Source organism: Oncorhynchus clarkii, unplaced genomic scaffold (genome assembly GCF_045791955.1).
Source record: "Oncorhynchus clarkii lewisi isolate Uvic-CL-2024 unplaced genomic scaffold, UVic_Ocla_1.0 unplaced_contig_12649_pilon_pilon, whole genome shotgun sequence".
Classification (NCBI taxonomy): Eukaryota; Metazoa; Chordata; class Actinopteri; order Salmoniformes; family Salmonidae; genus Oncorhynchus; species Oncorhynchus clarkii.
Window position 1 is genome coordinate 75674 of NW_027261039.1, and position 24550 is coordinate 100223.

Genomic DNA, 24550 nt, shown 5'->3' on the forward strand with positions numbered 1-24550 from the left:
AGGAACAGTTATAAAGTCACACCCCACAGATGGTTACCGGGGATTGGCTAACAGAACTAGTGTTGCTAGACATTCCACTAGACTAACTCCAGAACAGTTACCGGTTGGTAGCTGGCTCCCTGACGACATTCCACTAGACTGATATCAGAGAGGTCTATGGGTTTCATCTCTGACGTCGACAGACTGGACCTAGATCAGCTCCCTGCCGGTACCTACCAGAAACGCTAGCCGTGCAAAAACGGAGGAAGGCTCTTTTTTTTTTTTTTTACGAAAAGAGTAACGCTGTGTACAGAGAACAAAAAGTCTATTTTCTCTTTTTACTTTTGTATATTAATTAATTGAATAATTTTTCTGTCCCGTAAGTAACTTCAGTTGCTATTTTGAAGTGGAGACTGAAGATGTATCCACACAGCGATACATACGTTTCCCCTCGATAAAATGAACTTTAATATCTCATTACGTTTCTTTGGTTTTTATCCTGTTAGATCTGATGGGGATTTTCCTCACACATTCATGGCATTACCTCTTGACATTTTCAACTCTCTCTACTCTTCATTTTGAAATCACAGTTGAATTTGTTCTCCAAGACAATATATTTTCCTTGGTTGACTTGTTTGTTACTGTATAATTTGTTTTGCTACTCTGCGTTCTAAGTTATATGTCAGATATATGAATAAGTCTCTCTGGATAAGTGGATCTGCTAAATGACGTGAACTTCAGCTTGATACTGTGGGGAGTGTATAGCTAGGTGGGTGATATTAGACATTTCTGATTTTCGTCTCTGTTAAAGGGCCAGTGCCGTCAGAATTCTGTTTCCAGGTGTTTTTATCATAGTGCACAACGGCTGATGAAAAAAAAACGTAAATCAGTTTTATTTCCTGATAGTTGCTGGATGAAAATAATCTACACAGGACCTTGTAATCAGCAGGTTTGTTTGGGCGGGAATTTCGGCTTTACATGGTGACATCACGATGTGGTAAATTTGTTGCTAGACCAATAGCAAAGAGACTTCCATGGTGAACCCTCTCTGCCAATAACAGCTCGTGTTCAGTTCCCCCCCTTTACATGGTGACATCACCATGTGGTAAATTTGTTGCTAGACCAATAGCAAAGAGACTTCCAAACCCTCTCTGCCAATAACAGCTCGTGTTCAGTTCCCCCCCTTTACATGGTGACATCACCATGTGGTAAATTTGTTGCTAGACCAATAGCAAAGAGACTTCCAAACCCTCTCTGCCAATAACAGCTCGTGTTCAGTTCCCCCCCTTTACATGGTGACATCACCATGTGGTAAATTTGTTGCTAGACCAATAGCAAAGAGACTTCCAAACCCTCTCTGCCAATAACAGCTCGTGTTCAGTTCCCCCCCTTTACACGGTGACGTCACCATGTGGTAAATTTGTTGCTAGACCAATAGCAAAGAGACTTCCAAACCCTCTCTGCCAATAACAGCTCGTGTTCAGTTTCCCCCCTTCCCACTCAGACCACTCCCGGACCAGTCTCGGCTAAATTCTTGCTTTAGAGCGGGTTTTTTTCTTCCTAAAAAGCCATTTTTGCCCATTTTTATGGACATCTATTACAGTAAGGTGCTTCATGTTACCTAGAAATGATTTGATATCGATATATAAACGGCTGCATTGGGCCTTTCATTCCCCCCCCTTCAATTGACCATCTGTCCAGTCATTATCATTATGCACAACATTTCAATTTGACAACATTTTAGCAGAAAATGTGTTCACATTTGTATGGTTATTAAAACTACTGTAGACACAGAATGCCTATTTAAGTTGAGAAATACTCCACAGTAATTTCATGCTTTTATTTGAAACCTCGTTATATTCTGTTGGTTTTGCTTTGGTTTTGTTTATTCAACCACATTTGTCACCTTTTGCACAAAACCAAAAATGAACTCAACCCACACAGAGTGCATGTGTATCTGGGCGCTACATTGCTTTCAGTCAAGTATCCTCCACCTATCACACACTCTTCCTCTCTGTTTTCACCTGGTTGTTTGTGAGACACTCCAGCTAAAGTCATAGCAGAGAGGAGTACCCCGTAGAGGCGGAGGGGAGTACCCCGTAGAGGCGGAGGGGAGTACCCCGTAGAGGCGGAGGGGAGTACCCCGTAGAGGCGGAGGGGAGTACCCCGTACAGGCGGAGGGGAGTACCCCGTACAGGCGGAGGGGAGTACCCCCGTAGAGGTGGAGGGGTGTACCCCCGTAGAGGCGGAGGGGAGTGAGTACCCCGTAGAGATAAAGACAGACATATCTGCTGTGTTATAAATGCTATGGGGATATTGCGAATATGAGAGGCAGTTTCCATCGAACTCAACTGTGAGCAAAAGTTTTGAGAATGACACAAATATTAATTTTCACAAAGTCTGCCGCCTCGGTTTGTATGATGGCAATTTGCATATACTCCAGAATGTTATGAAGAGTGATCAGATGAATTGCAATTAATTTCAAAGTCCCTCTTTACCTGCAAATTAACTGAATCCCCCAAAAAAAACATTTCCGCTGCATTTCAGCCCTGCCACAAAAGGACCAGCTGACATCATGTCAGTGATTCTCTCATTAACACAGGTCTGAGTGTTGACGAGGACAAGGCTGGAGATCACTCTGTCATGCTGATTGAGTTTGAATAACAGACTGGAAACTTCAAAAAGAGGTTGGTGCTTGGAATCATTGTTCTTCCTCTGTCAATCATGGTTACCTGCAAGGAAACACGTGCCGTCATCATTGCTTTGCACAAAAAGGGCTTCACAGGCAAGGATATTGCTGCAAGTAAGATTGCACCTAAATCAACCATTTATCGGGATCATCTAGAACTTCAAGGAGAGCGGTTCAATTGTTGTGAAGAAGGCTTCAGGGCACCCAAGAAATTCCAGCAAGCACCAGGACCGTCTCCTAAAGTTGATTCAGCTGTGGGATCGGGGCACCACCAGTAGAGCTTGCTCAGGAATGGCAGCAGGCAGGTTTATCTGCACGCACAGTGAGGCGAAGACTTTTGGAGGATGGCCTGGTGTCAAGAAGGGCAGCAAAGAAGCCACTTTTCTCCAGGAAAAACATCAGGGACAGACTGATATTCTGCAGAAGGTACGGGGATTGGACTGCTGAGGACTGGGGTAAAGTCATTTTCTCTGATGAATCCCCTTTCCGATTGTTTGGGACATCTGGAAAAAAGCTTGTCCGGAGAAGACAAGATGAGCACTACCATCAGTCCTATGTCATGCCAACAGTAAAGCATCCTGAGACCATTCATGTGTGGGGTTGCTTCTCAGCCAAGGGAGTGGGCTCACTCACAATTTTGCCTAAGAAAACAGCCATGAATAAAGAATGGTACCAACACATCCTCCGAGAGCAACTTCTCCAAACCATTCAGGAACAGTTTGGTGAAGAACAATGCCTTGTCCAGCATGATGGAGCACCTTGCCATAAGGCAAAAGTGATAACTAAGGGGCTCGGGGAACAAAACATCGATATTTTGGGTCCATGGCCAGGAAACTCCCCAGACCTTAATCCCATTGAGAATTTGTGGTCAATCCTCAAGAGGCGTGTGGACAAACAAAAACCCACAAATTCTGACCAACTCCAAGCATTAATTATGCAAGAATGGGCTGCCATCAGTCAGGATGTGGCCCAGAAGTGAATTGACAGCATGACATGTAATTGTCAATAAAAGCCTTTGACACTTATGAAATGCTTGTAATTATACTTCAGTATTCCATAGTAACATCTGACAAAAATATCTAAAGACACTGAAGCAGCAAACTTTGTGGAAATGAATATTTGTGTCATTGTCATTGACTCAGTCAGAATGTGACATGGTGAAATGGTGCTTCGAGTGATAGACAATATAGAGCCGGAATACAGACAGAGGACTTTACACAGTGAACATGTAACTATAATAGAATGAGTGAATTACCAGTCAGGATATAAAGGTATAGAAACTAAGCGCAGACTCAACAGTCACTGCTGGTTAAATATACAGGAGACTCTATAGTCATTGGAACTCAACAACTGCCATGTAAAGCTCTTTCAGAAGACATTAAAGAATGTGTCGGGATCGAAACAATGACAGCAATGTTTGTCACTTTTTCCTGCTGAATCAGTTTTCCGCCAACATAGACAATGTGAAAGTAAAATACAGGGTTTGTTCAGGCTACTGTACTGAATGTTAAAACTTTCCAAAATCCCTGCTTTAGTGATAGTCACAATCATCACAGTCACCTACAGTCAAAAACAGATGCTTTTTAGAGAGGGAGAGGAAGGGGGGGAGGGAGTGGGAGAGAGAGAGAGAGAGAGAGAGAGAGAGAGAGAGAGAATGTTGAAGTCATTGACATGACCTTTTCTGTCTGTCCGTAGCCCATTCTGCGGAGTGTCTTTGTAGTCAGGCTTTTCTGCAGTGTCATTCTCAAGGTGTTTGTGCTTCAGTCCTCTTCTCTTCCACAGCTCTTCACTTCAAGCCTAATTAGCTTTCCCCTCTTGAGATAGATAATCGCTTACGACAGCTTCCCCAATCACTCTCCATCTAGTATCCTGAACCAGAGCAAATAACAGGTCAACTTTGCAGCCAGTCGATTTGGAGACCTTCCTGCCCCCCCCTCCCCCCTCCCCCCTCTCTCCTACTCTTAACTGATTGACTCTTTGAGTCAATCAGACGTGTTTTAAAAATGTCCTCTCTGTATAAACAATGTTGTGCAGTATTTTATTTATTTTGTAATATATACATATATATAAATCTGATCTATTTTTACACCTGTTTGATTTTCATGGATGTGTGTCTGTGTGTGTGTGAGGACAGAGTTTGGGAAGCGCTGGTTTAGGTAACCCTAGTTTAGGGTACACCAACAAAGTGAGACTAAGATTTGGGGTTAGAGGTTAGGAGTTAACCCAATCAGAAATGTCTTTATTTATTTAGATGATTGAGTTTCTTTTTGTTTCAGATTCGTTGTTGATGTCATCGCTCTAGATCTCTGTGATCTCTTTTTGTTTCAGATTCGTTGTTGATGTCATCGCTCTAGATCTCTGTGATCTCTTTTTGTTTCAGATTCGTTGTTGATGTCATCGCTCTAGATCTCTGTGATCTCTTTTTGTTTCAGATTCGTTGTTGATGTCATCGCTCTAGATCTCTGTGATCTCTTTTTGTTTCAGATTCGTTGTTGATGTCATCGCTCTAGATCTCTGTGATCTCTTTTTGTCGGTTTTTAAGACGAGGTGAGAGCAGACGTCACAGAATGTGTTCCCATTTCAAATGCAATGTGTAGCTTAACATGGGCATGGAATGGCCTTATTGTGAAGTCCTCTCCCACTCTCCCCCCATTGGTAATATTATGATGTCCGTATCACCCCAATCCCAAGTGTTTCAACAGTGTCAGTTCCTCCAGTGTTAGTTTGTGTTTTTGCGTCATCCAAAAACATGAGTTGAAATTCATTTATGTATTTTCAGAAATAAAAGCTGTACAATAAAGTGGACTTCAACCTAAAAAAAAAAGGTCCAATTTACTAAATGAATTTAAAGAGCGGATAAGTTGCCAGCTGCCCTCACTGCCTTAACCCCCAGGTTCTGCTTTCACATTTCCAAACAGAGAGTGAAACGGCTTTTCAAGGAACATGGAACGTTGTACAGTAGACCGATGTCAGGTTGTAGAGAGTACTAGGTGAAAACAGAATATTTATTACTTGCGTTGGAAGAAATTGTTTACTTTATTGAATGTTTTCTGTCTAATGTATAGGAGTTTAAATGTAATAAAAAGCATTTTTGTTAACTATGGGTTTTATCTTCATTTTAGTTCACAAACAAATAGATTGAAGATATGGGATCATCCATATTTTGTTCCTTGTCTCTAGTCACGATTTTGTGTGTACCGTATATTAACTTGTCAAAATCGAATCTGATCTGTGGCGTTTTTAACCTCTTTGTCAGGAACATATACACACAGTATTAAATACTCATGTGGAATGGTAACGTGTTTCATTTCCAGTGCCAGTAAGTGGCTTACAAAATACATGAATATACAATAGTGTATGTTATTACCACAACCATACACTGGGTGGCAGTAGACACTCATTTTGCAGTCCGCGTTAGACGAGGCAGAGTCAAAATCAAATCAAATTGTATTGGTCACACACACATATTTAGCAGGTGTAGAGAAATGCTTGTGTTCCTAGCTCCAACAGTACACAACACTCTTTGGTACAACTAGTCACTAGTGTAGCCACGCATCAAAGGAGTGGGATGCAAGTTACATCATTCTATTCTAGAAGTTACATTATTCTATTCTAGAAGTTACATTATTCTATTCTAGAAGTTACATTATTCTATTCTAGAAGTTACATTATGAGATGGAAATACTTCACCACATATTAGTAAACAGATTTAAAAGGATCATATTCGTTATGGAATCCAACAGCTTATAGCACCATGCAGGGAAACATCATAACTATGCACACTACTCTGTCTAGGAGGAGCCATGTGTGGGAAGCCATGTGTCTTGTCGTCAAAATATGGAGATACTAGAACTGCATTGGCAATCTTTAGGAATTGTTAAAAGTTTCTGAAGGTCATTGTTGCCCTCCTGCTTGCTTCTCTGCCTCAGTTTAATTAAAGTTACTCAGTTATTGATTGACAAGTCGTTGAACTAGTATATACTTGTATTTTTTAGTGAGTTCTATGATCTCTGATGATAAATCCATTGATCCATTGAAAATTCCCCTAATTTGAGATTTATTGTGGTTCCAATCGAAAACCGAACGCATTCAAATGCATTGACAAAAAGTTATCTGAAGATTCAATTATGGGGATTGGGAGAAGGGGATTGGAGTGTGGTAAAGGGATTGGTGTGAGGGAAAGGGATTGGTGTGAGAGAAGGGAATTGTGTTGGGGTGGGTAGATTGGGTTGGAGTGAAGAGGAAGGACTGCTCTCCAGAGTGATTTAGAAGCAGCTGCTTCCTTTCTTCCTCTGCTTGGCTACAGATGCAATGCTGAGGCCATCACTGGTATAGAGGGCAGAGTGCTGTAGGATGGTAGATAGCATCACCCATATGTACCACTCCCTTGCTACTTTGGGTTGAAACATCACCCACATGTACCATGGCCTTGCTACTTTGGGTTGAAGCATCACCCACATGTACCATGGCCTTGCTACTTTGGGTTGAAACATCACCCACATGTACCACGGCCTTGCTACTTTGGGTTGACACATCACCCACATGTACCTGGGGTTGAATGGAGGCTTTGGAGATGGTGCCGTCAACATCTATGATCTTGGACTTGACTATTGAACAGCTCCATGGAGATGGAGATTACCTAAACTTTCCTTTCATTAAAAAAAATATATATATTTTTTGTATTTTTGTTGAAGTTTTGACTCTGAAGAGTACAATTAAGAAATACAATTAGAAATGACTCACCTGAACTCACGGCCTTGGTATAGCCCTGTGGGTCGGCCGTGTCGGGGTTACCGTAGGTCGGCCGTGTCGGGGTTACCGCGGGTCGGCCGGGTCGGGATTACCGTGGGTAGGTGGCTGACCGGATCCAGAGAGGGACATGAAGATTAAAGGATTCCATTATGTAGCATTTGGAATTCTAATAAAATGCTAATTATTTACACGCGCTCCTCACATGTGTGGGGATGAAGTCCTCAATGAATCATCAATGCTTCTAGAATATCCAGTAGGATACGTTAATGTCTTAACACCCTAATGTGTCTGTAATACAGAACAAATTCAAGAAAGCGTTTTATATAGAACCTGCATGGAACTTGCTTTCATCTCATATTGCTCAAATAAACAGAAAAACTGATTTAAAAAAAAAACAGATATGGCAACACCTCACGGCACAACGCCTCTCCCCTATTTAACCTAGATAGTTTGTGTGTATTGACATGGAGGCTACGTGGTGCCTGTTTAAAAATGTATGTAGTTCTGTCCTTGAGCTGTTGTCTTAGTGTTCTGTATTATGTCATTCTGTGTTATGTTTCATGTTTGTGTTGAACCCCAGGAAGAGTAGCTGCTGCTTTTGAAACATCTAATGGGGATCCTAATAAAATACCCCCAAATACCAAATAGGTAGGCCTGTTAAGCAATAAATGCAGTGTTTTCGATATAAAATCATTTTGTTTGGGAAATACATAGGCCTACCGGTAAAAGCTGTCATCAACTATCAAGTTGTACTCGTAACACTGCTTGTGGGCTTCAGAGGGAAATTTACAATTTACAGTAATCGGTGACCATTTTGACATGAGACACAATAATACAATCATTAAGGCAACGGGATGAGATTAAATATATGGATGTTTATAAAACCACACATGGTTTGGTCCCATTCGCGTCTTTCGAGCCATTGTTATGAACCGTCCTCCCCTCAGCAGCCTCCACTGATCTCTAGGTGGGATGGTCGATGAAAGATCTAAATAATGTTTCCAATCAATACAATAGTATTTATTAGGTTTAAGCCTACCAGTCCTTTATTTCTCGGTGAGTAGCCAAATCACTACTGCCCAGAAAAACACATTTTATTCCATTATAAAAACCCATTACGCCCAGCGTAGCCTATTGGTCAATATCAAGAAAGTGATGCAAATAGGGAATATAGGCTATAGCCTAATGTCAATCAAACATTGTCACCAATCATTGTGCGTTCAGGGCAGGGCATCAAGAAGCGGTCACAATATAAATCCTGTAAGAACTGCAATTGTCAAGACGCTTTGAGCTACCCCACCAAGACAGCTACATTGTCAATGTGTGCGATTATGCGATGATGGGAATGGCGCATAGCAATCGCTGCGCTCTTATCATTTCAAACTAACCTGAGGATGTATTGGAAGCAGAGTGAGCGACTCCAACCCTGATTTGAAGTTGGATAGCCTACATGAATCACTCGAATTTAATAACAGAAACGATGACTGAAGGAAACAACAGCAGTGTAGGCCTACTGAATCGGTCCTTGACGGATCTGGACCGGTTCAGTAGCCTAGAGGACATCGACGTGACGGCGGACGGGACTCCGATTTTGAGGGTGTTCATCTGCGTCGTTTACTCCGTGGTGTGCGCTGTGGGCTTGGTGGGCAATTTACTTGTGCTGTTCTTTATCAGAGTGAAACAAGAGCGGAAAAAATCCAGAATCAACTTCTTTGTACTTAACTTGGCAGTGACGGACTTCCAGTTTGTATTGACTCTGCCGTTCTGGGCAGTGGACACCGCACTTGACTTCAGCTGGCCGTTTGGAGACGCCATGTGCAAAATCATCAGCTCCGTCACGGTTATGAACATGTACGCGAGCGTGTTCTTTCTGACTGCAATGAGCGTCACCCGATACTGGTCCGTCGCCTCCTCTCTAAAGGACCGAACTAGGCAAAAGTCCTGCTCTGCCAAATGGATTAGCGTGGTTCTTTGGGTATCCGCAACAATTGCGACTGCACCAACATCCATATTCTCAACCGTGACAAATGTAGCGGGGGAAAAACTATGTTTGCTTAAGTTCCCTGATGGACAATATTGGTTAGCAGTTTATCACCTTCAGAAAATTATATTTGCATTTGTTTTACCCATGGCCATTGTTTCAGTCAGCTACATCATGCTTTTGCGATTCATCCGCAACCGTAGTATGAAAACAAACACCAAACGGACATCACAAGTCACCAAATCTGTCACCATCGTCGTCCTCTCCTTCTTTCTTTGCTGGATGCCAAATCACGCCATCACATTCTGGGGCGTCCTTGTGAAATTGAATGCTGTGCATTGGGATAAATCTTACTACATAGTTCACACTTACGTATTCCCTGTGACAGTCTGCCTTGCGCACGCCAATAGCTGTCTAAACCCTGTAATTTATTGCCTAATGAGAGAAGAGTTTAGAAAGAAACTGAAAGATTTGTTATATGGCGGATAGTCACTTTACGCAGTGGAAGAATCGGTTTCCGTTGCCATTACGCACGCGCTCCCTGTTGCATAATGTACCCTATAGGGCGCACGACATGGGTGTACTGTAATAGGCGAATGCAGTATGTTCTGTTGGTAGAAATAAATCACAAAACAGGCATGGACAAGCACTAAAACAAACGGTCACAATGATACAATGATAATGGCTACCAAAATTGCGCATGAGGCAATTCTGCCCGTTATGGTTCCTCCTCTCCATGTGCTGTTGTATTCCCGGAAAGTTATCCTTAAACGATAGAGAAACCGCCCGGACAGTCATTATTAAACGATAGAGAAACCGTCCGTACTGTCATCATTAAACGCTAGGGAAACCGCCCGGACAGTCATCATTAAACGATAGAGAAACCGCCCGGACAGTCATCATTAAACGATAGAGAAACCGCCCGGACTGTCATCTTTAAACGTTAGAGAAACCGCCCGGACAGTCATCATTAAACGATAGAGAAACCGCCCGGACTGTCATCTTTAAACGTTAGAGAAACCGCCCGGACAGTCATCATTAAACGATAGGGGAACCACCTGGACTGTCATCATTAAACGACAGAAAAACCGGAAAGTCATCATTAAACGATAGAGAAACAGAGGCAGACTAGATATTGTCTTTATCATTCCATCATAATTGTAGCCTAGTGGAGATAAACGTTCCCATGATCCTATGTTCTCCTTCACAGCTGCACGTCTAGTCTTCATTGTGTCACAAATTACATGCAATGGGAGGGAAGTGTAAATATTATGCCTATGATAACAGATAACCATACTGCTTAAATTGTGTTCATGCAAAATAAACATCCATATATTTAATCTCACCCCGTTGCCTTAATGATTGTATTATTTATTGTGTTTCATGTCAAAATGGACAACGAAAAACATGACCGTCTTGACACCGATTACTGTAAATTGTCAATTTCCCTCTGAAGCCCACAAGCAGCTTTTACCGGTAGGCCTATGCATTTCCCAAACAAAATGCATTTTATATCGAAAACACTGCATTTATTGCTTAACAGGCCTACCTATTTGGTATTTGGGGGTATTTTATTAGGATCCCCATGAGATGTTTCAAAAGCAGCAGCTACTCTTCCTGGGGTTCAACACAAACATGAAACATAACACAGAATGACATAATACAGAACACTAAGACAAGAACAGCTCAAGGACAGAACTACATACATTTTTAAGAAGGCACCTAGCCTACATATCAATGCATAGACACAAACTATCTAGGTCAAATAGGGGAGAGGTGTGGTGCCAATAGGCTACACTTATGCATCACATACTTGACCCATATCAATAAAACATTTAATCTCAGTTTGATATTGACCTACTATCCTATTTGTCAGGACAGAATGATTGATATTTTTGTTATACTCTTCAGACTAATGAATGAACTTATTAATGATCTTCAAACCTCTTGGCCAGCCATCTGTGTACCATCACATGAAACACAAGATCAAGAGCTGATGTATTAGTTAGTGGCTGAAATAACCAATTCATGTTAAGATTGTATGAATATTCTAAACAGCCTAGTACCCTACAGGGCTTCTGGGTGGCGCAGCGGTCTAAGGCACTGCATCTCAGTGCTAGGAGGTGTCACTACAGACCCTGGTTAGATTACATGCTGTATCACAACCGGCTGTGAATGGGCGGCACACAATTGGCCCAGCGTCATTCGGGTTTGACCGGTGTAGGTCGTCATTGTAAATAAGAATTTGTTCTTAACTGACTTAAATAAAAATATGTATTATAATAATCTAAACATACATCCAGATCTGGTACAGTATTCTCATTGGCAGAACTAGGGGAAAAAATTGTTACGTTCTGAATACAAAATGTGTACAGTGAAATGCTTACTTACAAGCACTTAACCAGTAATGCAGTTCAAGAAATAGAGTTTAGAAAATATTTACTAAATAAACTCAAGTAAGAGTCCCATAGGCCTGCGCACAATTGTCCCAGCCTCGTTAGGGTTTGGCCAGGATGTAATTGTAAATAATAATGTGTTTTTAACTGACTTGCCTAGTTAAATAAAGGTTCAAATAAAGTAAATGAATACGGCTCCCTTCAAAAAACAATGATCATGTCCTGGGGCGGCCCCGGCCCCAGCGCAGTGCGATACCGTGGTCACCTGACCGCGCTGCCAGGCTGCGCACGTCGAGAGAAGAGCCCTTTGCCGTGTTGTGTCAGGAAGAAATGGAAGCTGGCAATGCACGAATTTGATCATTCAGAGATCCGAACAGTTGAGTCTGTGAATGGCGCCAAAACAGGACCCTAAACCTAAATTTCAAGAAGGTAATGTGCACCGTGATGATGAACTGTGAAAATTAAAAACGTAGCTAGACCCTGTCGTCTCGTGAGTGAAAAGGCATCGACGGTATGGCGCTTCTCGCGCAGAGCACGTTAGCTAAAACACTGCTACATGCTAGCTAGAGATATCATCAATTTGAAAATTGCATGAATAATTAAATGTAATCTACCATAAGTAGTGTACTAATACAGGTACCTTTCGTATTCATTCAGCCAACTAACTAGACTGTTTGCTCTAACTGGCTGTGTTGAAACAATAAGCTACCTAGCTAACGTTAGCTAATTGCTAACGGGTAAACAATCCCTTGCCAAGGGCCTTGGCTTGAATAGCAAATGTAGCTAGCTGGCTAACTATGCAATTGTGTTTCTATTGTATTTGTTTTATACGTTGGCCACATATCAACGAAATACATTTAGCTACACCTTAGCCAACCACTGGTGTGCACGGTTTAATATAACCATCCAGCATTTGTCTATTTCTTCTGTTTTTAGGTGAAAGAGTTCTGTGTTTTCATGGGCCATTGCTTTACGAAGCAAAGGTGGGTTTAGATTCATTCCACCAATTTGAATGGCTTTCGGCTCGTGTTTACTAAACAATACACCATTTGCAGTAGCCTATACCTAAAGTCATATTTATTACAATTCGTAATGATTGTTGTTGTATTTCAGGCAGTGAAAACCAATATCAAGGAGAAGCAAATTAAGTACTTCATTCATTACAGTGGATGGAACAAAAAGTGAGTCATTTTTTGCATTGTTGGCTTTTCAAATAATAAGGCACGTGTATCTAAAGTGACTTCGTTATGGTGCATACGTTTTTTATGAATGGGTGGTCCTGGGAATTGAATCCACTATTCTGGCGTTGCAAGTAATGTACTCTAACAGAGCGTTACCCAAACTCTTGGGGACCCCAAGGGGGATTCAAATGATCAAAGCTTGATGAGGAGTTCCTCATTTGAATCAGCTGTGTAGTGCTAGGGCAAAACCCAAAACGTACACCCCTTGTGAAACGCTGCTCTAACATTTGAGCTGCAGAGGACCAGTACTGTGTCTATTTAGCCAGTACTGTTGTTAGCTATGGACCCATCTTTTTTTTTAGAATTAACATTTTACATTTTTTATGAATGCTTACCTCACAGCCACAGACCTAACATTCTGGTATTGATTCAATAAAAAATAAACGGTCAGAAATCTGAATGTGGTTGATCTCTTTCTGTTTTAGCTGGGATGAATGGGTTCCTGAAAGCAGAGTTCTCAAATATGTGGACAGCAACCTGCAGAAACAAAAAGAGCTTCAAAAGGCTAATCAGTGAGTTCATCTCATTACAGACAGACTCTGTGTTGGGGTGGGGTGGGGGGCGTGTTTTAGTGTATGGAATGTACCAACTGTGTCAACATTGTGGTGGATGGGGGGGGGGGGGGGGGTGTTTTAGTGTATGGAATGTACCTACTGTGTCATTACAGACAGACTCTGTGTTGGGGTGGGGGGGTGGGGGGGGGGGTGTGTTTTAGTGTATGGAATGTACCAACTGTGTCAACATTGTGTTGGGGTGGGGGGAGTGTTTTAGTGTATGGAATGTACCTACTGTGTCAACATTGTATTCAAGCTGCCATTGGACGAAATACAACAATGAGATTCTATATGTTAATCAATGTCTCCCCAGAAATGCCGACGATGACTCGAAGATGGGAGAACATAAAAAGTGATTCCACTTATTTTAATAATGAACCATAATAGTAATCTTTATGTATATAGCACCTATGATACAATACTTGCAGCCCACGGTGCATTTACTTGTAAGCACTCGTTGAACATTAAACATACGGGTTAAAAAGAAGATACATAAAATGATCATAAGGAGATGTTAGAACAAGTGTTTTTGAAGGTTATTGTAGTTCATGGCCTGGTTTCTTGGCGGCGTTTCCTTCCTCTTACAGGCATTATGATGTTGAGGGAAAGATGAGGGGTGTAGCACCGAGCAAGAAGATTGCTGCTGTGCAGCAGAAAAATGTTGATCTGTAAGTTTGATCCCGTCTTTCAAGTTTGACCTATTTTCAAACTTTCACAAAAAAAGAATTGAACAGCGCCTTTTAATGCAATCTTTTTTTTTTCTTCAGGAAAGCGAAAAAGACTAAACTAAAGAGTAAGTAAAAGTGTTAGTCCCACTGGTTTCTGCTACTAGTAAAAGTGTTAGTCCCACTGGTTTCTGCTACTAGTAAAAGTGTTAGTCCCACTGGTTTCTGCTACTAGTAAAAGTGTTAGTCCCACTGGTTTCTGCTACTAGTAAAAGTGTTAGTCCCACTGGTTTCTGCTACTAGTAAAAGTGTTAGTCCCACTGGTTTCTGCTACTAGTAAAAGTGTTAGTCCCACTAGTTTCTGCTACTAGTAAAAGTGTTAGTCCCACTGGTTTCTGCTACTAGTAAAAGTGTTAGTCCCACTGGTTTCTGCTACTAGTAAAAGTGTTAGTCCCACTGGTTTCTGCTACTAGTAAAAGTGTTAGTCCCACTGGTTTCTGCTACTAGTAAAAGTGTTAGTCCCACCAGTTTCTGCTACTAGTAAAAGTGTTAGTCCCACTGGTTTCTGCTATTAGTAAAAGTGTTAGTCCCACTGGTTTCTGCTATTAGTAAAAGTGTTAGTCCCACTAGTTTCTGCTACTAGTTAGTGTTAGTCCCACTGGTTTCTGCTACTAGTAAAAGTGTTAGTCCCACTAGTTTCTGCTATTAGTAAAAGTGTTAGTCCCACTAGTTTTTGCTACTAGTAAAAGTGTTAGTCCCACTAGTTTCTGCTACTAGTTAAAGTGTTAGTCCCACTAGTCTCTGCTACTAGTAAAATTGTTAGTCCCACTAGTTTCTGCTATTAGTAAAAGTGTTAGTCCCACTAGTCTCTGCTACTATTAAAAGTGTTAGTCCCACTAGTTTCTGCTACTAGTTAGTGTTAGTCCCACTAGTCTCTGCTACTAGTAAAATTGTTAGTCCCACTAGTTTCTGCTATTAGTAAAAGTGTTAGTCCCACTAGTTTCTGCTACTAGCAAAAGTGTTAGTCCCACTGGTTTCTGCTACTAGTAAAAGTGTTAGTCCCACTGGTTTCTGCTATTAGTAAAAGTGTTAGTCCCACTGGTTTCTGCTATTAGTAAAAGTGTTAGTCCCACTGGTTTCTGCTATTAGTAAAAGTGTTAGTCCCACTGGTTTCTGCTATTAGTAAAAGTGTTAGTCCCACTGGTTTCTGCTATTAGTAAAAGTGTTAGTCCCACTGGTTTCTGCTACTAGTAAAAGTGTTAGTCCCACTGGTTTCTGCTACTAGTAAAAGTGTTAGTCCCACTAGTTTCTGCTACTAGTTAGTGTTAGTCCCACTAGTTTCTGCTATTAGTAAAAGTGTTAGTCCCACTGGTTTCTGCTACTAGTAAAAGTGTTAGTCCCACTAGTTTCTGCTACTAGTAAAAGTGTTAGTCCCACTAGTTTCTGCTACTAGTAAAAGTGTTAGTCCCACCAGTTTCTGCTACTAGTAAAAGTGTTAGTCCCACTAGTGTCTGCTACTAGTAAAAGTGTTAGTCCCACTAGTGTCTGCTACTAGTAAAAGTGTTAGTCCCACTAGTTTCTGCTACTAGTACAAGTGTTAGTCCCACTGGTTTCTGCTACTAGTAAAAGTGTTAGTCCCACCAGTTTCTGCTACTAGTAAAAGTGTTAGTCCCACTGGTTTCTGCTACTAGTAAAAGTGTTAGTCCCACTGGTTTCTGCTACTAGTAAAAGTGTTAGTCCCACTAGTTTCTGCTACTAGTTAGTGTTAGTCCCACTAGTCTCTGCTACTAGTAATAGTGTTAGTCCCACTAGTTTCTGCTACTAGTAAAAGTGTTAGTCCCACTGGTTTCTGCTATTAGTAAAAGTGTTAGTCCCACTAGTTTCTGCTACTAGTTAGTGTTAGTCCCACTAGTCTCTGCTACTAGTAAAAGTGTTAGTCCCACTAGTTTCTGCTACTAGTTAAATTGTTAGTCCCACTAGTTTCTGCTACTAGTAAAAGTGTTAGTCCCACTGGTTTCTGCTACTAGTTAAAGTGTTAGTCCCACTGGTTTCTGCTACTAGTTAAAGTGTTAGTCCCACTAGTTTCTGCTACTAGTTAGTGTTAGTCCCACTGGTTTCTGCTACTAGTAAAAGTGTTAGTCCCACTGGTTTCTGCTACTAGTTAAATGAACCCTTTAACATTCCTTTGTGGATAGGGTTTGATTGTGTGTCTGTCCCATTTGTTTTTGTGCAGCACCAGCGGCTGGAGAAGGTACCAGCACAGGAGAGATGCCACAGCCACCGCGGAAGAAGAGGGCTCGTTGCGACCCAACTGTGGAGAGTGTATGTCCACCTATGGATGCTGTGTGTTGTCCCTCACGTACAGCAGGCCTGTTCTCTGTGTTGTCCCTCACGTACAGCAGGCCTGTTCTCTGTGTTGTCCCTCACGTACAGCAGGCCTGTTCTCTGTGTTGTCCCTCACGTACAGCAGGCCTGTTCTCTGTGTTGTCCCTCACGTACAGCAGGCCTGTTCTCTGTGTTGTCCCTCGCGTACAGCAGGCCTGTTCTCTGTGTTGTCCCTCGCGTACAGCAGGCCTGTTCTCTGTGTTGTCCCTCGTGTACAGCAGGCCTGTTCTCTGTGTTGTCCCTCGTGTACAGCAGGCCTGTTCTCTGTGTTGTCCCTCACGTACAGCAGGCCTGTTCTCTGTGTTGTCCCTCGCGTACAGCAGGCCTGTTCTCTGTGTTGTCCCTCGCGTACAGCAGGCCTGTTCTCTGTGTTGTCCCTCGCGTACAGCAGGCCTGTTCTCTGTGTTGTCCCTCGCGTACAGCAGGCCTGTTCTCTGTGTTGTGCCTCGCGTACAGCAGGCCTGTTCTCTGTGTTGTGCCTCGCGTACAGCAGGCCTGTTCTCTGTGTTGTGCCTCGCGTACAGCAGGCCTGTTCTCTGTGTTGTCCCTCGCGTACAGCAGGCCTGTTCTCTGTGTTGTCCCTCGCGTACAGCAGGCCTGTTCTCTGTGTTGTCCCTCGCGTACAGCAGGCCTGTTCTCTGTGTTGTCCCTCGCATACAGCAGGCCTGTTCTCTCATACTCTGAAACAACAGCTCCAGTTCCTTATGTCCTGCAGCAGTCAGCCAATCACAGATGGGAATTGTGTTTTTTAACAAGACCCATGGCTTATTTTTTTACTGGTTTTCACATGTCTTATTGTAAATGAGTCTGACTGTTCCATTTGGTTTCACTGTAACCAGGAGGAGACGTTCATCAACCGTGTGGAGGTCAAGGTGAAGATTCCTGAGGAGCTGAAGCCGTGGCTGGTGGATGACTGGGACCTTATTACCAGACAGAAGCAGGTGGGGGTCTAGACAGCTGTCTACCAGGGTTGGGCTCAATTCCAATTGAAAATTGTCAATTCAGGAATTTGAATTTTAAACTTCAAATATTGAAAAAAAACGTTTGAAATGAGTAGCTTTTACTTTTTAAGTTTTATTGAGAAGTAATTGAAAATAGTTTTATTTATTATTGAATTGGAATTTCAGTTCCTGAATTGGCTGCCGTCACTTCAAATTGACCCCAACCCTGCTGTCTTATGGTCAGAAGAGGCCAACTATTTACTGACAAGACAGTCTTTCTCTACAAGTTCATTCTTTACAGGATTTTGTTTGTGTTTTAAGCGTATTTTATGAGGTGCTTGACAAACACGTATACATTACATTTTTCTTGACTTGTAGCTCTTTCACCTGCCCGCGAGAAAGAATGTGGATAGTGTCTTGGAGGACTATGCAAGCTATAAGAAATCAAGAGGAACTTCAGAAAGCAAGTGAGTAAAAGCACACCCCTCTCGATGCTGCGGTACGAGTGAAGTTACAATGAAGAAGGTTATCTGACTAGAAACCAGACAAGCCTGGCCTGTATCTGCTTGTCAAAGTGGGATAGCTGTAATTCGCTTGCTTGGTGAAGTTCAACCCAGGTATCACGCATTCATTCAGCTCTAGCTGTGAACACTCCAGCAGTGCCTGTTGCCTTATATCTCCTGTCCTGGTTCCCCTCAGGGAGTATGCTGTGAACGAGGTGGTGGCAGGGATCAGGGAGTACTTCAACGTCATGCTGGGCACTCAGCTGCTCTATAAGTTTGAGAGGCCCCAGTATGCAGAGATACTGGCGGATCACCCCGACACACCCATGTCCCAGGTCTACGGGGGCCCACACCTGCTCCGGCTTTTTGGTATGTAGCCCCCGTGGGGGTGGGGGGGGGGCTGTCTGAATGAGGAGGATCGGAAGTAGCCTCTGGACTGGAACTTTTAACAAATATTTCTGTTTGAATCTCAGGAGACTAACGTTGTGGTGATTGAGCTCTTTAGGAGAGGTGAAGACCCAGGGGGAAATGGTTCTCTTTAGGAGAGGTGAAGACCCAGGGGAAAATGTTTCTCTTTAGGAGAGGTGAAGACCCAGGGGGAAATGTTTCTCTTTAGGAGAGGTGAAGACCCAGGGGGAAATGGTTCTCTTTAGGAGAGGTGAAGACCCAGGGGGAAATGGTTCTCTTTAGGAGAGGTGAAGACCCAGGGGGAAATGGTTCTCTTTAGGAGAGGTGAAGACCCAGGGGGAAATGGTTCTCTTTAGGAGATGTGAAGACCCAGGGGGAAATGGTTCTCTTTAGGAGAGGTGAAGACCCAGGGGGAAATGGTTCTCTTTAGGAGAGGTGAAGACCCAGGGGGAAATGGTTCTCTTTAGTTATTAGAGCCTTAAGACTGTTTACAGTGCCTTTTATCGACTCTTCTCCTACCACCGTTCACTGCTCTGTCATTGGTGTAGCGTCACAGCACCCACGAAAGCACCGATCTTCAGCCATACTGCTAATGAAGGACACTTTAATAGATTTCATTATCGGCCGTTATCACAGGGATGAAAGTTAACTTTCTGGAGTCAATGGGGGTGTAAGAGAATGTGTAATGGGTAATACCCAGGGAAGGCCAGAAAGTTAAGCATCTACCGCCGCCACCAATTGCATCCAGAATCCCATTAGTTAGTTAATTAACATTGAGCGGATCTTTAACTACCGACTATTGGGTTTCTGATCTGAACCGGTGGGATCATCAGATGGACTAAGTGCCAGAGACATTTGAGAGAGAGCGTCTCGTTCCGAGCCAGGTTGAACTGAGATTAGTAGATTAGAAAAGTGTTTGTGTCATCAATGGCTGTGTCAAACACTTGAAGGGCAAACGCCAAGCGTCAATTGGGTGGTGCACTCTGTAAACAAAAAACCTGCTTCTATCTCAAGATCATCAGACTGTAAAATAGCCATCATTAGGTCTGATTCCACACGGTTACATAACCCTGCACCTTAGAGGCTGCTGAGCCTATATACATAGACTTGAAATCACTGGCCACTTTAATAATGTTTACTTATTTTTGCTTTGCTCATCTCATATATACTGTATTCTATTCTACTGTGTTTTAGTCTGTGCCACTCTGACATTACTCATCTCATATATATACTGTATTCTATTCTACTGTGTTTTAGTCTGTGCCACTCTGACATTACTCATCTCATATATACTGTATTCTATTCTACTGTGTTTTAGTCTGTGCCACTCTGACATTACTCATCTCATATATACTGTATTCTATTCTACTGTGTTTTAGTCTGTGCCACTCTGACATTACTCATCTCATATATACTGTATTCTATTCTACTGTGTTTTAGTCTGTGCCACTCTGACATTACTCATCTCATATATATACTGTATTCTATTCTACTGTGTTTTAGTCTGTGCCACTCTGACATTGCTCATCTCATATATACTGTATTCTATTCTACTGTGTTTTAGTCTGTGCCACTCTGACATTACTCATCTCATATATACTGTATTCTATTCTACTGTGTTTTAGTCTGTGCCACTCTGACATTGCTCATCTCATATATATACTGTATTCTATTCTACTGTGTTTTAGTCTGTGCCACTCTGACATTACTCATCTCATATATACTGTATTCTATTCTACTGTGTTTTAGTCTGTGCCACTCTGACATTACTCATCTCATATATACTGTATTCTATTCTACTGTGTTTTAGTCTGTGCCACTCTGACATTACTCATCTCATATATACTGTATTCTATTCTACTGTGTTTTAGTCTGTGCCACTCTGACATTGCTCGTCCTAATATTTATATATTTCTTAATTCCATTCTTTTACTTTTAGATTAGTGTGTATGTTAGATATGACTGCACTAGAAACACAAGCATTTCTCTACACCCGCAATAACATCTGCTAAATGTGTGTGACCAATAACATTTTATTTTATTTTGAATTTATAAATAAAATGAAATCACAATTTATTTAGGAGTGCATTTAACAAAGTCACAACACTCTTCGCAGATTTAAATAAAACGGTATAGCAGTTTCCATGGGAGAGTTTCAGTTAACCGTCATCTGTCCCACACCTGCATTCAGACAGTATTTATTCAAATATCAGCCAATGCTAATATAGAATCATGTCTGTGTACATATGGTTAAATCTGGTCCCTGACCGTGCTGTTCTTTGTGTTGTGCAGTGAGAATTGGCTCCATGCTTGCCTACACTCCCCTGGATGAGAAAAGCCTGGCTCTGCTGCTCAACTACCTGCAGGATTTTCTCAAGTAAGACGCCTCTCCTTCATCCCCACTCGTGAAATTGAATGTCTGGCTTGGCAGAGCATTCCCTAACCTGGCTGGCCTATCATATTTCTATATTCTCATCAGAAGGATTTCACAGTTGAAAAAGTAGCCCACTGACCGTGAAATGCTGCTGTCCTAATCTCGCTGTCAGGGCTCGGTCTTGACACTGACAGACTTTGTGATACCACTCTAACGAGAAGTTATCAAGACCATTGGATTCCAGAGTAGGCCTAATCGTACAGCTTATTTCAGTCATCCTGATGAAGCAGTTCCTTTGTTCACTGTTGCTCTGTCATGAATGTTTTCCTTGCAGTGGGCCTAAATGTCTGGCCGTGTATCTGCAGGATACTGTCTGTGTGTACCCTAGAAACCATCTTGGGAATGTGGCCATAATCATGATCCTCCTCAACCTGCAACAACCGTAGTAGATTGGGATGGGTTCAAACGGAGGCCACATTCATTTAGCCTTTTCCACGTGTCGTTATTTCCTGTAAACAAATGTGGCCTTCTCCTAATTGCTGCGGATGGTTATCTGGACAAAGTCTGTTAAAGGTCCGAATAGAAATTAGGTTATAAGTTGTTAGGATGAGCTGATCTGCTCCTCATTTTTCTGCAGCCTGTAATATTTCTAGAATTCATAGAGGCCGATCACCTTTTACGAATACAGATGCCAAGTTTTTGTCCATTTTCTATGGCTGGTAATTGACCTCCAATTGCTTGTTCCTCCTGTCTGTCGTAGGTATCTAATGAAGAACTCCTCCCTCTTCAGTGCCAGCGACTATGAGGTGGCGCCCCCAGAGTACCATAGGAAAGCCGTCTGAGAGGCAGGTGTGGTGGGGGGGGGGGGTGATCGACCCATTCGGAAACACCAAGCCTCTTCCAGACAACATGGAACCATCTCAAACCCGTTTGAGTGGAAAGATGGACTGGAATTTATTTTTTATTTTTTTCACTTGAACTATTTCTGGAGGTTCCCTGGAGTCGGTCATGTCTTTTGGAGCGGTGGTAGCTTTTAAGATATAAAGTGTTTTTCTTTCTCTCCCACCGGGTACGTAACACAAGCGAGACGGGCATGTTTTTCCTCCCAATATCGGGGACTTTTTACCATGAACAGCTCTGTAATGTTTCTGTGCATTCCATCTGGTCTGTTTTTGTCTGTTTTCACCTCAACGACTTTGCATGTGTTGAATTCTGGATATTTGATGCTAACCACAATTTGTGCAAAGCAATCGAGTTGAAATGTCTTTGGTGGGATACATTAGCTGTGTAATGGTTGGCTATCATTTTGTAATAAAGATGTTTCTACACAAGTTCTGTATGGTAAATATCCTTCATTCTCCCTGACAACCTGTACTCTACAAATACAGAAATAATCCTCTCATTATTTTGGCATTCATGAGACTGAGATTGAACAATAGCCATTGACTCCCCATTAGATGGTTTTCAGTCAAGTCACATGCACAATCACAGTGAAATGAGTGCCTTGCCCTTCCCAACAGTGCAGTATTCAGTATCAAAAATAGTGTAACTGGCACCACCTACCATACCCTATTCAAAGACCCTAATCTTCTGTCTTGCCCATTCACCCTCTGAATGGCACACATACACAGTCCATGTCTCAAGACTTAAACATCCTTCTTTAACCTGTCTCCTCCCCTTCATCTACACTGATTCGAAGTGGATTTAACAGGTGACATCAATAATGGATCATAGCTTTCACCTGGTCAGTCTGTCGTGGAAAGAGCAGGTGTTCCTAATGGTTTGTACACATGTAAACAGGGATGAAAAGTGACTGGTAACCTGACTCAATACTTATGGTAATACACATGTAAGCAGGAGTAAGATACTATCTATTTCTAGAGTTAACTATATCAATATTTATGGTAATATACAGTTGAAGTCAGAAGTTTACATAAAGTTGTGGCCAAAAGTTTTGAGAATGACACATCTTAATTTCTGCAAAGTTTGCTGCTTCAGTGTCTAGATATTTTTGTCAGATGTTACAATGGAATACTGAAGTATAATTACAAGCATTTCATAAGTGTCAAAGGCTTTATTGACAATTACATGAAGTTTATGAAAAGAGTCAATATTGCAGTGTTCACCCTTCTTTTTCAAGACCTCTGCAATCCGCCCTGGCATGCTGTCAATTAACTTCTGGGCCACTGATGGCAGCCCATTCTTGCATAATCAATGCTTGGAGTTTGTGGGTTTTTGTTTGTTCACCCACCTCTTGAGGATTGACCACAAATTCTTAATGGGATTAAGGTCTGGGGAGTTTCCTGGCCATGGACCCAAAATGTTTTGTTCACCGAGCCTTATGGCAAGGTTGTCCATCATGCTGGAAAAGGCATTGTTCATCACCAAACTGTTCCTGGATGGTTGGGAGAAGTTGCTTTCGGAGGATGTGTTGGTACCATTCTTTATTCATTGCTGTGTTCTTAGGCAACATTGTGAGTGAGCCCACTCCCTTGGCAGAGAAGCAACCCCACACATGAATGGTCCCATGATGCTTTACTGTTGGCATGACACAGGACTGATGGTAGTGCTCACCTCTTCTTCTCCGGACAAGCTTTTTTCCAGATGCCCCAAACAATCGGAAAGGGGATTCATCAGAGAAGATGACTTTACCCCAGTCCTCAGCAGTCCAATCCCTGTACCTTCTGCAGAATATCGGTCTGTCCCTGATGTTTTTCCTGGAGAGAAGTGGCTTCTTTGCTTCTCTTCTTGACACCAGGCCATCCTCCAAAAGTCTTCGCCTCACTGTGCGTGCAGATGCACTCACACCTGCCTGCTGCCATTCCTGAGCAAGCTCTACTGGTGGTGCCCCAATCCCACAGCTGAATCAGCTTTAGGAGACGGTCCTGGCGTTTGCTGGACTTTCTTGGGCGCCCTGAAGCCTTCTTCACAACAATTGAACTGCTCTCCTTGAAGTTCTTGATGAGCTGATAAATGGTTGATTTAGGTGCAATCTTACCGGCAGCAATATCCTTGCCAGGGAAGCCCTTGTTGTGCGATGAAATGATGACGGCACGTGTATCCTTGCAGGTAACCATGATTGACAGAGGAAGAACAATGATTCCAAGCACCACCCAACCTTTTGAAGCTTCCAATCTGTTATTCGAACTCAATCAGCATGACAGAGTGATCTCCAGCCTTGTCCTCGTCAACACTCACACCTGTGTTAACGAGAGAATCACTGACATGATGTCAGCTGGTCCTTTTGTGGCAGGGCTGAAATGCAGTGGAAATGTTTCAGTTCATTTGCATGGCAAGAGGGACTGCAGTTAATTGCAATTCATCTGATCACTCTTCATAACATTCTGGAGTATATGCAAATTGCCATCATACAAACCGAGGCAGCAGACTTTGTGAAAATTCATATTTGTGTCATTCTCAAAACTTTTGGCCACGACTGTACACTTAGGTTAGAGTCATTAAAACTAGTTTAATGACCACTCCACAAATTTCATCTTAACAAACTTTTGGCAAGTCGATTAGGACATCTACTTTGTGCATGACACAAGTAATTTTTCCAACAATTGTTTACAGACAGATTATTTAACTTGTAATTCACTTTATCACAATTCCAATGGGTCAGAAGTTTACATACACTAAGTTGACTGTGCCTTTAAACAGCTTGGAAAATTATGTCATGGCT

At 42.2% G+C, this 24550-nt stretch overlaps 2 protein-coding genes across 3 annotated transcripts; both read left to right on the forward strand.

The window, feature by feature from the left end:
- Positions 1–8870: 8870 nt before the first annotated feature.
- On the forward strand, positions 8871–9890 carry LOC139403914 (relaxin-3 receptor 1-like). Its single transcript, XM_071147113.1, has one exon. The coding sequence runs from the start codon at positions 8871–8873 to the stop codon at positions 9888–9890; it is 1020 nt and encodes a 339-aa protein (XP_071003214.1).
- Positions 9891–12043: 2153 nt separating this feature from the next.
- Positions 12044–22199, forward strand: LOC139403915 (mortality factor 4-like protein 1). Of its 2 annotated transcripts, XM_071147115.1 has the most exons (13): positions 12044–12226; positions 12734–12780; positions 12911–12978; positions 13464–13550; positions 13906–13944; positions 14180–14260; positions 14360–14385; positions 16491–16579; positions 17482–17583; positions 17962–18050; positions 18283–18455; positions 20787–20871; positions 21629–22199. In XM_071147115.1, the coding sequence occupies exons 1-13, from the start codon at positions 12187–12189 to the stop codon at positions 21708–21710; spliced, it is 1008 nt and encodes a 335-aa protein (XP_071003216.1). In that variant the 5' UTR covers positions 12044–12186; the 3' UTR covers positions 21711–22199. The 2 variants fall into 2 exon arrangements, with proteins under 2 accessions (XP_071003216.1, XP_071003217.1); XM_071147116.1 differs by lacking the exon at positions 20787–20871 and having other exon boundaries at positions 12060–12226; positions 18283–18421; positions 21688–22199.
- The last annotated feature ends 2351 nt before the right edge of the window (positions 22200–24550 follow it).

Bases quoted from the DNA above. Each gene is read 5' to 3' on its own strand.
- LOC139403915 (XM_071147115.1), top strand. From the start codon at position 12,187: ATGGCGCCAAAACAGGACCCTAAACCTAAATTTCAAGAAG. The intron at 17,584-17,961 runs GTGGGGGTCTAG...CTTGACTTGTAG, and splicing joins TTATTACCAGACAGAAGCAG to CTCTTTCACCTGCCCGCGAG. The intron at 18,456-20,786 runs GTATGTAGCCCC...TGTGTTGTGCAG, and splicing joins ACACCTGCTCCGGCTTTTTG to TGAGAATTGGCTCCATGCTT.
- LOC139403914 (XM_071147113.1), top strand. From the start codon at position 8,871: ATGAATCACTCGAATTTAATAACAGAAACGATGACTGAAGGAAACAAC.